Consider the following 16,778-nt stretch of genomic DNA (forward strand, 5'->3'; position numbering starts at 1 on the left):
GGGATATTTATCCCACAAGTCTGTCAAAACGTGACATTAAGGTGTTTGATCATTCATGGATTTCTGGGATGCCCACTCACACCAGGAGACATGGCAGTGATGACAGCCATGGCTACAGAACTGTGCAACAGGAAGCCACTGTAATGACACAGTGCTTAGGAGCTCCAGGGCAACCAGATTAGAACTTGTTGTGTCTGAAAGATTTGTCCATGGTCTTAATTTCTCTTTGTGGCACAGGCCATCAGACAAATTTGACACTTGACAGCCTGCCTTATTTCCTGAGTTACTCTTTAGCTAGGTTTTTATGATTAATATGAAGAACACAGAAATTACGAGGTTTTTACTCATGATCTGTGTTTCCCTCTCAGTAGATTTGTTCTTGGGAAGCAGGTAACAAGCTAAGACATCCCCAGTCTTCCTGAATCTGGTGGGGGCCATGCCATCAGATCCACGTGGTGGAGCAGATATTTGTGCATGTTACTTCAAGGCTAGGGAGGAAACAAACTAGGTATCTTGTTCTTTTCTGTCACCATTCTCGGAGGTCAAGCATTGATGAAGATAGGACCATGAGATGACGGAGTTTCAGACCCTGAGCACAACTCAGAGGCACTCAGAACCAGGACTATGAGTAAAAAAATAAACCTTTGTGGGCTGGAGAGATAGCCCAGCAGGTTGAGATCTTTCTGTACAGACCTGACAACCCAAATTGGATACCTGGATCCCCCAAGGGAGCTGGAGAGGGCAACCAATAGTTGTTCCTTGATCTTCAGACACATTGTGGCACACATGTACACACATGCGCATGTGCATACACATGTACACTGTAAACAAGTAAAATTGAACTTTTATTTTAAATAAAAGAAATGAATTGTTCTTATTTTAGGTTGTGATGGTCTTGGTGTTGTTACAGTCAATGGTCTACTGACAAACAAAAAGGAAAATAAAACAAAAGCCAAACAACAACAAAACAAATATCTACTGGTTGGCTGTATGAAGCATTTCTTTTTCTTAATTTGGTTTTCCTACACCACTCTGTCTGGCCTAGAACTTGCAGTGTAGACCAGGGTAGCCTTGAACTCATCAGAGACCCTCCTACCTCTGCCTCCCTAACACTTGGATTAAAGTGTGTCAGCATGCCTAGCATGTAATTCTTTTTAAGAGGCCCTATCCTCTTGCTGAGGATCCATAGTAAGTTCTTATAAATGCTTTTGAAATTTTGCTTTGGGAAAAGATAACTTTTAAAACTGTCTTCTCAGAGGTTAAGAATTGATCTGTTACAAGGACTTACAAGGACACACCCAGGATTTAATACATAGCCAATAAAGCCACTTAAGTGTTTGCTGAATGAATGCATGCATATCTGATTCAGAGTCATAGAAACTGCTGGCTGTGCACCGATTTCTATCCTGGGACATCACTAGCACACTATTCTAACTCAGCAGGGTTGCATAGTCCTCATAGTAAATAAGCAAACCAAAGCCCAGAGCTTCTTGCCCCAGAAAGGTACTCTACCATGTTAAACCAATGATTCCAAGCCAAATAAACCATTTTCAAGATGAGAGAGAAAAAGGAAGAAAATCGAGAAGCCAAGTATGTCAGGGTTGAGAAGATGGCTACAACCCTTGCCAGCAGAGTTCAGGATGATGCTGTACTTCATTCCACTTGCATTGAGGACAACATGCGGAAGAGGGAAAGGCCCAAAGAATACTGTAGTCTGAGCATGCCCAAAATGCTACTGAAGACCTACTGCTAACTGTTTGCACAAGTGGACTGGCTAACACCATAATGTGTTAGAAGCCTGCCATGCAACAGTTTTATATACACATGAGCCTGAGGCTTCTATTTCTAGATTACTGTATTGACACTCCGAGAAGGCATATTTTTCTTTGAGACTTAATAGCTACTGTATTTTTCATAAACTAAAGTTTATTTTTCTTACTAAAGTTTTCTGCTGCATGCATGTTAATCACTCACATAACTGTATTCTTCCATTTAAATGATTCCTTGTCCCTTAAAAGAAAACGTATTTAGAACAAAAGAGAATTTAAGACAATGGTGCCTCTGATAGCTGAGTACATAGTCTGAAATGTCATCAGTTGCAGGAAAAGGATGCTCAGGGCTATCTTGCATGGCAACAGAGTAGCCATGGCAACAGTGTAGTCATGGCAATGAAAAAACTCAGTAGCGGGTCTCATTAGTATAGGAGCTTTTGCTGAACTTGAAAACACATCTCTAAGGTGTGGCTTCTTACTCCAGAGTATTTCTGATATAAACACTTATGTACATTGCTGAGTTTCAGACCCTGTACATGTGACAAATTGTGCAGTAAGCCGAGAAAGCATTAAGGGGCTTCTGCAAGACGTGTGCAATCCTTCAGATGTCAAAGCACTGGTACTTCCGGGCTACCATTCTGTGGGTCTCTGAGGACTCTTATTCTAGTATGGTACATTTATTGAACAGCAAATCAAAACAGTGATGTAAAACTGTCCATATTATAATGAACTCTAACTAAAAGAGGATGGCTCAAACACATCTCTATCTGCTCCTGCATTTATAACAACCTTGGACTCAGTGATGTTTTATGATTTCATATTTTACTTTTCTGTGTTTCTTTACTCTGGGACTCAGCTTATTTAATACCTTTGCTTGGCTTTTGAGAGAGGTTATGGCTCTGGCCTGAAACGCATGCTCTTCCTGACTCTGCACCCTCAGCACTGGGATTACCAGTGTGTGCCAGCAAACCCAGCTTGGTGAAATATTTATTACTTCCTTTCTCTTCACTGAACTTCATTAACCCACTGGAGGTACAAATTTTAAAAAATAGAAAAGAGATTAAAAAAAAAAAAAAGGAAGGAAAGAAGAGAAGGAATCACCAGTGCTTTCCAAGTACTGTGCACTAAAGGACCAGTGAGCTGGGTGCCACGGACAGGGAAGCAGGGAACTGAGCACATGGGAGAGCTAAGACCATTGTGTGCTTTGAATGTTTTCCTTTGTTGTATCCTGCTATCCTGCTATTTAAGGTCACGGTCTTCTATGTCTAGATAACTCCTTTGAGCTTGGGGCAAGATGGAGGACTTTCTTTTCTTGGAGGGTTTTTTTTTTTTTTTCTCTGCCTGATCTGGAGAGCCTGATCCCCATACCCTTGACCTGAGGAATGTCACGTGGCCTTGATGACATTATAGGTTCAGCTTTCCTTCTCCAGATAAGAATCTGTCCAGTTGACCTTGTTGGACATCAGTGGGAAGGGAGGTCTTTGGGCCTGAGGGTGTTCAATGCCCCATTGTAGAAGAATGCGGGCGGGAAGACAGGAGTAGGTGGGTGGGAGGGGGAGCACTCTCATAGAGGCAGGTGGGGGTGGGGGGGTGGGATAAGGGGTTTCTGAAGGAGAGACCTGGAAAGAGGAAAACATTTGAAATGTAGAAAAAAAATATCCAATTTAAAAAAAAAAGAATCTATCCAGCAAGCACCTGAAATTCCTGGAATGCCTCTCCATGAAAATGAGGTATTCCTTGTATTCTAAACTCCAGCCAATGGTATAAACCTACCCTAGAAACCTCTCCCCCCTTCCCCAAAACTATATATCCCTTGATTCAACCTTAATAAAGTTGTCATGCCTCTCTGAATCCGATCCCAGGAGTCTGTTATTTCTGTTGTACTCATGAGCCAACCATCGGCATTCACTCTGCTTCCTTTGACCTTGTGGGCCTGTGGACAACAGCCCTCTGAAGAGGAGGGAGGTCCACATTCCTTTGTAAGAGTTGCCTTGGTCATGGTGTCTCTTCGCAGCAATAAAACCCTAACTAAGACAACCATGCAGAAGGAAAGTAACCTGGCTGCAGACAGTGCTAGTAGTGACATCATACCCATGATATCCATAAAGAGTCTAGAACACTCAACGTTCATCTGTGCCAGTCACACCAGCTCTGTTGTGGAGTCTGAGCTTCGGCAATACACAAAGAGTCAAGCCAAGTCAGCTTTCCTCTCATTCCTCTAGGCGAGTGAGCATTCTGTGGTGGGAAGGCCTTTAGTACAGAGGGCTTATGGGTGAACCAGGCTCCTTGGGGAAGAAGACATCTTTAGAGACTCAGCATTCCGGAACCCTTGAGCTGAGCTTACAGTGGGTTTGAAGGTCTGTAGAAGATTACCCTGCTAATAAGAAAATGAGGAGGAATTCTGAGCTGGGGGAAGAAAGGGGCACTCCACACTCTGAATGTCAGCTGGTTGATCCTGGGTACTAGCCATGTCTCAAAAGTAAACTGGATGAGGTGGAGAGCCAGAAACGCCATGAAACTTCTCCCATCATCCAGGAGCCCCCTCAGTACCTCACAAGGACAGGACTTCATTCAGCAGCAGGGCCAGGCACAACCTCTGTTGAGAGCTGGATGGAGGCGAATTTAATCCAAGAAATAATTACACGGATGTTACACTGGGAGCCAGATTTCTTTTCCCATCCTTCTTCACAATGCCTATAATAATCTAGGATTTCCAAAAATATAGACATAAGGATGGCAAAACTAGAGTTTGTGAAGTAAAAAATAATAACCATTAAAAAAAAAAAACCCAAAGAGGTAAACATTCGTCGGCTTACAGAAGAAATGGCCTGATGCCTTTAGGTTGTAATGATTCTTTCCCAAATATTGCCTCACCAGTGTCTAGCTTCAAAGTCAATGTTGCTATCCTTCTGTTTGGTGGGAGTAGGAACAGCAGGACCAACCACAAGGCTGCTAAAACAAGCGGAGGCAGATTGCAGGAGGAAGGCTGGAGGAGTTCACTGGCTGGAGCTGCCAAAGGTAGCTTTCCTCATGGGTTGTGCAATCTTCCTATTGCAAGGGCTGTGATGTGATACATCACATATGGGCGGGTGTGGGGTTATGGGAAGAAACTGGGCTTGGAGATGGAGAACATGGGTCTAAGTTCCTCCTAGTTCTGCTTGGGCCTGCCACAGGGTCTCAGATACCATGGCTCAAACTCTGTATCTAGCTCACGATGACTCTGAATTCTTGACTCCCTTGGGTCTAGCTCCTCAGTATCGGAATTACTGGTGTGTGGTGTCACCATGGCTGGCTTGCATTTCCGTAATAGTAACATAGTGCTAAAGTGACATCTACCAGCAGAGATACCCAGCACCAGGGTTGCCATGAGTCAGTGTATATTGGATGGGAAACAGCTTGCTAAGTATAAAAGGTCATTTATAATGTTGGTTTGGGGGGCTTAATACTTGCCATTTTCCAAGACTGGAATCAATTAAAAAATACACTGAAGAATCAGAAACTGGATCCGTATGTTGCCTTTTTTTTTTTTTTTTTAAGTGATCTGAGAACAGGCCTGATGTCTTTTCACCATATCTTACAATGAGGCATCTTTTCCTTTCATATTCATACTTGTCCTCTTGATGGCAGGCTTCTGGAGAGTGGAAAGTGTATCATGCATTTATGATCCTAGAGTTTTCCACAAAGCAGGCATTCTGTCTGGGGAGGGGCAACATTAAACGATGTTTGTACTATTGCTCTTTTGTGAAGCCTCTCTCTCCACTAGCTTGGGAGCTCTCAGGTCAGAGCTTATGTCTCCATGCATTCAGTGCTTGAAAATTGAACCCAAGGCCTCTATCATATGACAGGCCAGTATTCTGTTACTGAGTTATACCTGGCCTCATGTATTTTCATCCCAAGTATCATCTCTAACACAGAATAAGTTCTTTATTAAAGTGTGTTGAAGCTGGATATGGTATAATGTCAGCACTCAGGAGCTAGAATGTGGTGGTTTGAAATAAAATGGCCTCCATAGGCTCTTAGGGAGTGGCACTATTAGGAGGAGTGCCCTTGTTGGAGTAGCTGTGACTTTTGTTGGAGGAAGTGTGTCACCGGGGGTTAAAGGTGAACTTGAGGTTTCAGAAGCTCAAGTCCAGGCTCAGTGGCTCACTGTCTCTTCCTGCTGCCTGCAGATCAAGATGTAGAACTCTCAGCTTCTCTCCAGGACCATGTCTTTCTACATGCCACCATGCTTCCTTCTGGTCATGATGATAATGGACTAAACCTCTGAAACTATAAACCTGTCCCAATTACATGTTTGTCTTTATAAGAGTTGCCATGGTCACAGTGTCTCTTCACAGCAATAGAACCCTAACAAAGACACAGAAGCGGGCTGATTAGGAGTCCAAGGTTAGTCTCATCTGAGTGTGAGTTCAGACTAATGTGTATAAGACACTGCCTTCTACCTCCTCCCCAAAGAAGCCAGGGAGTGGTACATGCCTATAATCCTAGCTCCTAGGAAGCTGAGACAGGAGAAATAACTTGAGTTTAATATCAGAGAGGGCTGCACAGAACTGTCTTTAAAAAACAGTGTGCTAAGAAATAATGGAAGAAGGGAGGAAACCTGGTGGCCTACCCACCCAGGAGTCACAGAGAAGGTTTTCTTCTAAGGATTCCATTCTTGACATTTCATTCCAATGGGAAAGAGCTCTCTCCCTGTGAGCTCTCTCTGAAGGTTCAACTCTTGGTAACTTCTGCCACATCAAGCTTCAGCTTCTGTCTATGGCAGGCACCCTGGATATCTGGTCATATGGTCCTGGACCTTGCAATTAGAGCTAGTTTGCTAATGCCTTTAGCTGAGGAGAACTGTCATTTGGTAATTAACTTAGGGCCATGACAAAAGCCTGTGACATCGATGAATCAGAACATAACACTGACCCTTGTTTTTCTCACAAGGGACACACATATCATGAAACAATATTTTTTTTTGGAGTTGTTAGTGGAATGAGCTTGTAACAGGAAAGCCAGGGGAGGCTGACATGAAGAGGTTTTGCTGGAAGGGGGTGGGGCCTACCAAGCTCCCTCCTTAAGAATATACCTCTTCAGGACAGGATCTTGCAGGGACTTGAGAAATCTGTCTTCCTGTACAGAGAAGTCCCCTGTGCCTCCATGGTGTGGGTGTGAGGTCTCTGGAATGGGCCTGTGCCCTCTGTGGGTCCTTCTTTTTTTCTAGGACTTGGGGGACGCTTCCAGAGGACTGTTTGGTCCTGGATGACTGTAACCAATGGATCGTGTGAGGACCTTGGCTTTGCCCTTTCAAGAACAAACCAGAATGAAACAACATAGCACACAGGGTCTCAAAATGATCTCTCCTCTCTCTTCATGTGTCAGACAAGTTGACAGGCTGTAGACATAGGGCCAGTCGTTCTGCCTATGTGGTCTTCTGTCCTCATAGGGGTCCATAAGGGGCCTTCACAACCAGCAGTCTGAAGCAACTGACACAGACCCAAAATGTTGCTGGCATAACAGAGGAACGAACTTTTAAAATCTCCCTGAATTTTAACTCATCTAAAAATTGGAACTGATAACTAATTTGGTTATAGGAAATTACAGCTAAAACCATACTTTTCCAACTAGTAATTTTGCATCACATATGGGCGTGTGCATATGAACATGTATATGGGTGTGTTTGTGGGTGTGCATGCAAGTATGTGGGAGTATGTGTGTGTGTGTACTTGTGAGTGGGCCCACGAAGGCCAGGAGTTAATGCTGAGCATCTCCTATCACTCTTTACCTTGTGTTTGGAGGCAGGGTTTTCTCACTGAACTTGGAGCTCACTGATTATCTAGACTGGCCAGCTAGTAAGCCTACAGGATCTTCCTGTCTCTACATTGCCAACTCTGGGATTATAATATGGGTCGCCATGCCTGGCTTTTATTCCCCATGGATGCTGGGAGAGTTTCATGTCCTTGAGTTGAGTGGCAAAGCATTTTACTATCTGAGCTATCTCCTCGGCAGCACCCCCCCAGCAACTACCACTTTTATGACATCTAAATGCCAAATACTTCTGAGAAAAATTTAGTATTTAAATTGATGTATGCTGTAAATGTAAACTGTGCATGAAATTCCAAAGGACTGCTATTTGCGTGTGTGTGTGTGTGTGTGTGTGTGTGTGTGTGTGTGTGTGTATGTGTGTAGCAATATTACTAGCCATTTTTTTTAGTACTGATCTCATATAGAAATAATATTTTGGATACTCTGGTGTAGAGAATGGATGAAGTCCAGGGTGTATGTGCATTGTTGGCTGTAAACACGACATTGTTGAGGACCCCAACATCTCAGCCTCGTAGGTGTGGCAAAGCCTTTCCCAGGGGAAGCTCAGAGGGATTATGATGGCGGCTTACTGTGGTTCTAGAGCAAATGCTGACAGTATGTGCACAAAATGTCCACAATACCTTTCTCACTTTCTCCTCCTAGATGTTTAAGGTCTGAAGACTGCTCCCCTATAAAGAGAGTCTCTACCAAGAACAGCCGTATATAATAACCCCATCCTCTTAGTTATCTATATGCAACCCAGCTCCCTTCAGCTATAAACTCTACTTAATAGAGTTTATAGCTAATAACTCTACTTCCCATTCACCCACATGTAACAAACACACTAAGCTTCCTGGGTGCTATGGCTTCTCCATCAGACCCGATCCCTTTTTGTGTGTCTGTCCATATGTCCACCTACTCTTCCATTCCTTGTTGCTGTAGTTCTGGGACCCACATGGGGACATAGCATATCATAGTAAACAGAATGTGCTATCTGAATTGGCTCTGCTCATTTCTTTTCATTTATTTATTTATGTTTTCAAATTTAGCTACTGGAAAAAAATTTAAGTGAGCCATGTGGCTCATGTTGAATGTCTGTGAATACATGTGATCATGACTGTGGGTCTCTCTGACCATCCAATAGCCTGCTCACTGCTCCTCTGTCTAATTCATCTCACTATTAATGCCACTGTCCCGGGAGAGGGGTAGAGGGGACACTCAAGTGCCAGGCATTCTTGTAGGCTGAAAATAGCATGTGCTAACTTTTAGCCGACAGTCCAGAGGGACATGTGAGTGATAAGCAGATGCAGTCAAGAGAGGCAACAGATAACTGCGTGTCATAGAGAACTTGAGGGATATGTGACAGAGAGACTAGATGGTAGCATGGTGGATTGTGGGGCTAGAGTCTCAACAGTGGGGGGACAGAAATGCCAGGCTGGATGAATGACTGGCTCCAAAAGCGCCACGCAGAGCACAGGCTAAAGTGCTAGTTAAAGGAAAGAAAGCCGGTATGACTGAGCACGAGCCAGGTGTGGGGCGACAGAACTCCCAGCATGCACTTTGTCACTGAGGCACTTAAACTTCCTCCCTCACATCAGTCAGGCTGGGGACATAGCCACTCTTATCAGGATGGACACAGTATCTTTAATTGCTAAATGGAGTAGCCGGTACTAGAGGGTCTTCCTTTTGGCTGTGAGCGCATATGAGTTCCATCTAAGCTACAGAATAAAGTTCTTTCCAGAAGATGAAAGAAAAGGGCCCCACCCTGGCCACTAATGTCTGTTGAGATTTAACAACATCATCTCCTAACACTCTCCTTTCTTCTGTCCTTGGCTTTTGCAGAAGCAAATGACCTGACAATCATCCGACTCAGTGTCACGGAGCTTCGAAGCTATCTTCTCCTCATTGGATACATAAGCATGTGTGCCCATCACTCCTTCCTCGTGGGAACATCTGTGTGGCTATTTATTTCCTTCTTCCTTTATAGGGAACCATAACTTGCCTTAGAAATCTATAAACAACTTTCTAGTTTTCATAGTTCATGATTTAAAAGTTTATCACATTTATTTTGTGTGTGTGCCTGTGTGTATGTGTGTAAGCCTGTTATACATATGGAGGTTAGAGGACTTCTGAGAGTGTGTTCTCTCCTACCATATATGTCCCAGGAACTGAACTCAGGTTGTCAAGCTTGACAGCAAACACCTTTACCATCTCACTGGCTCTAGAACCTTATAAAGTATCTGTTGACTGGGGAGAAATTTGGATTCTAAGATTGGTGATGATTCCAAATACCTGCCTGCCACATGCAAGGCCTTTGGTTAAACCCCCAGCCCTACAAACAATAATAAAGAAAATCATGGCTAATAGATAAGTGTATAGCTCCGAGGAAGACACTTGCTTGGCGTGTGCAAGTTCCTGTGTTCAATCCCCAACACCACCAACCAAAAAGAGTCTCGTCTCCTATATGAGATGGCATCCTAGAGATCCTAGAGAAACGTTGGTCTCACAGGGAAGGAGTACAAGAATAAAATACATCTCATTCATCACTACAATTTAATAAAGCAGGGGTGTTATACCCAGGGGTGATTTCAATGACATCTCTGGCCAATGGGTGCACGGCAGACTGCTTAATCATTAACCCTTCACCAGCCATCTCTGCTGGAACCTTCAGCCTGAGTACATGCGGATGAGATCAGGTCTCAGCAAGTATAGCCCTAGCTGTCCTGAAACCTGCTCTGTAGACCAGGCCGGCTTCAAACTCAGAGATCTGCCTGCCTCTGTCCACCAAGCGCTGGGATTAAAGGAGTGTGCCACCACCGCCTGACATTCGAGCTCTTACTAAATTTATTCTCAGAGAGATGGGAGAAGGGCAAGAGGCGATGCTGATAGTAAGGAGAATGGCCCAGTGTTTGTGGTACCATCCTGAGCTTCCAACAATCCTGGTATAACTGTGCCTTACTTAGTTGATGACAGATGTACCAGGAATATAGACTCCAGTTCTGCCCCCGTAGAGGAGGTCACCCAAAGTGTGATCTGTCTCTTCTCAGAGCCTGTAAGGCAGACAAGCTCCCCCGCTCCCCTTGCTGGGCTTCCTGCCCTCGCCAGACCCACTTCTCTGAAGCTCTGTGGGTTATTCCCGGGACCCTTTTAATAATCTGGACCACGGGACTCCTCTCAGGACTCACAGCGCTCTGTATGAGAGTTGCCACAAGAAAAGTGAATACCCTGACAATATCGGACCAAGTGAAATATCAGATATTTTCTACAGATGAAGTCTCTAGAGTTAGCCTATTTAAGCAAGTTACTGTGTTTGTTTCTATGTACATAGGTGTTTTGTCTTTATGTATGTCTATGTGAGGGTAACAGGACCCCTGGAACTGGAGTCACACACAGTTGTGAGCTGCTATGTGGGTGCTGGGACTTGAACCTCAGTCCTCTGGAAGAGCAGTCAGTGATCTTAACCACAGAGCCATCTCTCCAGCCCTGTATTTTATTTTTATTTTAGTTCAATAGTTTAACACACCTTTGATCAAAAGAAGCATAACATTTGAATGAAGTGAGGTGACTATCAGAGCATCCTTTCTCCTCAGGAAGTCTCCTCTGTCATGGTGAGAACTGCTTAGCAGTGACTAGGTGACTCCCTGCATTCAGACAGGAAAGTTGCCCTATCACTCTGGCTTTCTCTCAGGGTGGGGGCTGGTCACACCTCACAGAGATCTTCAGGAGAGCAGCTGCCATCTTGGCCATTACCACATCTGTGTGGTGCTCCACTTCAGAGCATCCAGTCCTCCCCTCTCATTTACCTTCAGACTACAAATAGGAACCCAAGGGGTGCCCTCTAGCAGGTACCCAGGAAAAGGTTCTGGTCTGCTATTTGGGTAACTCTCCGAGCTACAGCTCCTGGTAAGGCTCTGGTGCAGCTTATGCAAAGCCAAGTTCACCTATGAGGTACTGACAGGAGACCTGCTTCAGGCAGAGGACTAGGCCTGGGAAGGAAGGACTGGGGAACTGCCCCAGGGAGGTGGAGCCACAAGGAAAAGGGCTGTCAGTGAAAATGACTCCAGGAGAGTCAGGGATGAGAGGGAGGGGGGAACTGGATGCAGAGGCTGCAGAGGCCATGGTTCTGGGGTTCTGGCCTGAAGAATCTCTTATATCTACCACACATTTGTATCTATCATACAAAGCCAGTGACTCAGGTCTCTCAAAACCCTGAGATTAATTATAAATGAATACAGAATTGATAGAAAAAGTACCATCTTTAGCTAAACAACACCTCCTTCCAAACATCCAAAAAACTCCTTAATCTTCTCTTCTTCAGAAAAAAAAAATCCCAGAATTTTAACCTGTCCTTTCAAACAAGGGAGTATATCCATATAGCACTCAATTCATGCACTCCATGAGCGCGAAGTAAACCCCCCCACCCCCCGCATCAGCATTTGGGCGGAGTAGTGTAGACCATTCTGCTCTTTCTTTAAGATAGGATTGCTAAGCAAGTAGATGTTATTTACTAAATATTACTAATTACTGATAAGGCAACAGCTCCCCTTTGAAGGGCATTGGGCAACACTGGGATGTTTTCATACCCTCTCCTTTCTCTCTCATGAACACACATCAGGGTGGATATTATATTCTTCATCTGGGCATCGCAGTCGAGGAGTCACCTTAGCAATTGTATAATTGGTTAGAGGAAAGAGGAGCTCGGAGCAATCCTTTACATCCAAACCCGACATTCTCTCCTTCCGTATATTTTAGTAGAAAACTGAATTTGTCTATAAGAGCCAGTAGGTCTCATAAACACGAGCACACTGTCCCTCACAGACATCCTGGCAATGCTATAATGAAGGATATTCAAAGCCACAACATGGAGTTTCTTCAAAAGGTTATTCTTCAGTCTTTACTGACATTGCTTACAACAGGAATATCTTATTAAGATTTAATTAGCAAAAAGGAATTGTTTACTTACACAAATTTAAGAATCAAAACTTACAATGTAAAAGGCACTCTAAAGATTGTGTATGCCTATACTTTCTGGGCAAAGGTCACATTTGAAAGCATTTCTGCTTCAAATGTGTGTGAATAACTTCAGAGAGTCAAAGACCTGGTCTATCCCTAGAGACCAGAGACCTAGAGAGTATCTGGAAACCTTTTCATGAAAGCAAAACAAATATCCAGCCTCCAATTTTCGATTTGAAAAAACAAGCAAGCAAGCAAACAACCACTTAGCATGAAGTAAGGAAAAAACACAACATCAAGTTCCAACATGGTCCCACATCACAGCTGCTGGGCAAAGAGTGGGTGTGTGTGTGTGTGTATGGCGGGGGAGACAGTCCAACAGCTGTCAAGTCATGGAAAGCAATCTCAAATTGCTATGTTTGGAAGGAAAATTGATCCCAATAATTTAGAAGGGCCAGGAATGAATGTGTGCATTTTTAATCCAGAATCTGACACTGCCACATTACATGGAGGTTGGGACCACACAGCATCAGTGGCAAGGAAGACACTCTATTCAAAGAATGAGGGGCAAAGAAAGCTCCCTTTACCCCAACCTCAAAAACACCCCGCCCCTCAGGCGCTGCCGGATTGCCTGCAACATCTGAAAGGCAAGATGCAGAGTCAATGGTTGTCTGGGTCTAAACACTCTGCCAGTTACAATTTACTTCAGTTCATCCTCTTTAATTTAGGGAAAATTTCCCCTCATTTGTCAGGAGAAACAAACCATGCAGACAGAATACACAGGCCAACTTCAGTTTGTGATGTCTCAGTTCCTCTAACCTCTCCTTGGCTTCCAAAGGACCCAGCAGCAGTGGGAGCTTCGAGTACAGACGGGCTTGCTGAAACTGGGTCCCTGAGGAGAACTGAGCGGTAAAGACTTGAGGACTACATTACCCAGGTAGCCACACTCTAGCTATTAATTACGAATGTTACCCAGGTACACGCTTCTACAGTGCAGGATGTAACTGACAGCATACGAAGGCTTAAACAACAGATTTGTCTTAGTGGTTCATGAAATAACAGTGCATCTTATGTTAATGACGTCTTAGACTTTTATGGAGGTGGATCATAAAATGAAATATTTGTGGAGTCCCATTCTGATCTAAGCTCTAGACTGGACTACTTGTTGTAGATACATGAGGATTCCCCCAGCACCCATGGAAGAGCCAGGCATGGCAGCACACATGGGTAACCCCAGAGCTGTGGAGGCAGAGGCAGGAAGATCCTAGGTGCTCTCTGGCATGCAAGTCTAGCTGTAGTTCCAAGCTCCAAGTTCAGTGAGAGACCTTGTATGAAAAAAGCAAGTGGGTAGGAAGATGCCGGAAGTTGACTTCTACACCCCACACCCCACCCAGCTCTGCTCACATACAGGGAAGCACAGGCTTCCTCAGGCAAGAGTGCCTAGAAACACACGTGCACATATCACTGCATATTAGCAATACTTTCAGTGAAACAAGTCATTTTTTTAAAAAAAGATTTATTTATTTTATATATGTGAGTATAGTGTCATTGTCTTCAGACACACCAGAAGAGGGCATGGACCCCATTACAGATGGTTGTGAGACACCATGTGGTTGCTGGGAATTGAACTCAGGACCTCTGGAAGAGCAGTCAATGCTCTTAAATGATGAGCCATCTCTCCAGCCCCAACAAGTCAATTTTTTTGACAACAACAAAAAAATGGTTTTCATATCAACATTTCCATTTAGTCTTTATAGATATGTTCTTTTGGTCAGATCTCTCTCTCTCCCTCCCCCCTCTTCCTTCCTCCCTCCCTCCCTCCCTCTCCCCATCTCCACCCTTCCCTCTTCCCCTCCCTCCCCACTCTTTTGACAGGATCTCACTATCAGCTCAGATTGGCCTCAGATTTGTGATCCCCCTGCCTCAGCCTCTCAAGCGCTGGGATAGAGTGACAAGCCATCATGCCCAGTAGAACTTCTTCTGATTTTGATAAGGCAGTTGATTTTGACAAGGCAGACATTTTGTTCATGGATGATGCTGATATAGGCATAACTTAACGACTGGATACTAACAGCACATATGGGTTATCATGCATGCCAATAATTTGTGAGGTTTAGTGATGGTTATGATCTATCCCCTAACTACCAAAGAGCCGCCTCATCAGGCTATTTGAGTCTCTCAGCATCCCTGCAAGCAAGGACCATTGGTGCCTGTGGTGTCTAGGTGATGTCTAACCCCCTCCAGGTTTTCCAGTGCTCAGTTTAGAAGAATGGACACTGTATAATGTTAGGCCTAACTATGAAGAATAGAATAATTTATCCAATGCCTTTCAGATAATACATGGCTTTAAAATATATGCAGACTTGGGATATACAATCAGCATCGGCGATTCCTCAAACATTTCTCTGCCTTCCAAATCTGCTATGCTGTTTTGTCATGCACCCGTTCTCCTGCAGTGAAGCCTACCTCCCCTTCTTTGAGATATAGCATGTGTGTGTGTGTGTGTGTGTGTATGGGGGGGGGGAGGAACCATTTTTCTTTCAAGGTAGACTTAATCATTTCTTTATAACATCGCCTCTTGAATCTGTAAAGCCCCCTCTCTAACACATAAGCTTATCATTAAAAAAGAAAAGCAAGCAAGCAAGCAAGCAACCCTACAGTCCCATAGAACACACACACAAAGAACAGAAGAGGGCCCCAATAAGGCTTGGCAACTTTCCAGCAGGCTAGCCTTATGAGTTTTTGGGATTAGAATTCAGCAGAAGAAACAAGCCAATTAAAACACTTGGCCCCGAACCATGTGTAGATAAAGTGCTTTGCACAAACTACATCAGTCTAACCTGAGTCAGAAGTTCTGCTGGCTGACTGCCTAGTGATTTGCATCTCAGTTGCTTTTGTTTGATTCATTTTATTCTCTCAGCAAAAGCCAGGTGCCACTTGGTCTAGGAAAGACCCATCTTCCACCTGCCTCCCCACCAGGCTAGACAGACACAATGGGTTCTGTCTATAATATTTCCAACTTAGAGGCTCCACTTGGACTCAGAGTGGCCAGTGTCTGTTGTGCCAAGTGGGTTATCCAGAGCATCCAAGCATGGGGCTGGTCTTTATACCTATCTTGAGTAGCACCACAATGGTTGTTTATGCCACAACCCAAAAAAAGCACACGAGAAAGTCATTGTCCAGCACATCTTATGCTGCCACAAAACCAAGAAACCACACTTACACCACTCGCTATCTGAATCCCGCATAACTACGCAGAACATTCCAAGTCAAAGGCTATGTGGTCCCCAAAGGGGTTCCATGTAACAAAAATTCAGAAGATACAATGTAACATTTCTTTCCCATGAGAAATCAACACAAGGCCATACAGTAACACCTTGTATTGTACTGTGGAACAAAGAACAAACATGTCTTTCATGTGCATTTTGAATTAATGATACTCAAGTCACCCGGGAATTAGGATGGGATCTAGAGAGTGATGGATGCCCAAGACATGAGAGACCTGAGGCTTGGTGGCTTATCTAGATGAAGGAGAGGGAGAATGACTCTCCCACAGAGACTCTGAAGCTCAGTAAGTGATAAGCTTGGCGTGTTCCAGGTAAGGGATAGATGCTGCATAGACTTACTTAATAGTTGGCAATAGAGGGCCTGTAAACTTCTCTTCATGGTATCATCTGGTCCTGCTGGTCCTCCAGTTTATTCATGATTCTGTCTAGGAAAATGGGAGAAGACATCGTTACATCAGCGGACATAAATTGCTAACTAGAAGACTTCCATTTGAACTTGAGTACATACATAGCTGTATTTGAAATAGGAGTCTCTTAGAAACAGTTTAATTTATAATGCTACATGTTATACAATTACCACTGACCCTTTGACCAAATTCCCAAACCATGTAACACGCCCTACCCCAACCTGAAGACAACCCCAGGATGAGAGGGAAACATCCTGGCTTCAAGGGTTTTTCATAGATCTTGTGACTCTAGTCCAGTGGTTCTCAACCAGTGGGTTGAGAACCCCTTTGGGATTGGAGAATCCTTTTACAGAGGTTGCCTAAGACCATTAGAAAATATTTACATTATGATTCAAAATAGCAGCAAAATTACAGTAATGAAGTAGCAATAAAAATAAGTTCCTGGTTGGGGGCTGTCACAACATGAGGAACTGTCTTAAAGGGTCATACTGTCTTAAAGGGTCATGCTGTCTTAAAGGGTCATGCTGTCTTAAAGGGTCATGCTGTCTTAAAGGGTCATGCTGTCTTAA

At 44.0% G+C, this 16,778-nt stretch overlaps 1 protein-coding gene across 6 annotated transcripts in view; it reads right to left on the bottom strand.

The window, feature by feature from the left end:
• Positions 1 to 16,778, bottom strand: part of Tmem108 (transmembrane protein 108) — a 274,217-nt gene that overhangs the window by 108,557 nt on the left and 148,882 nt on the right. For 4 of the 6 annotated variants that reach the window (XM_021172800.2, XM_021172798.1, XM_029481062.1 and 1 more), the window contains one exon: positions 16,142 to 16,227. In XM_021172800.2, the coding sequence (XP_021028459.1) occupies positions 16,142 to 16,181 (40 nt within the window). In that variant the 5' untranslated portion in view covers positions 16,182 to 16,227. The remainder of the gene's footprint in view (positions 1 to 16,141; positions 16,228 to 16,778) is intronic. The other 2 variants (XM_021172799.2, XM_029481061.1) reach the window with 1 other exon arrangement.

This window comes from Mus caroli, chromosome 9 (assembly GCF_900094665.2).
Source record: "Mus caroli chromosome 9, CAROLI_EIJ_v1.1, whole genome shotgun sequence".
Classification (NCBI taxonomy): Eukaryota; Metazoa; Chordata; class Mammalia; order Rodentia; family Muridae; genus Mus; species Mus caroli.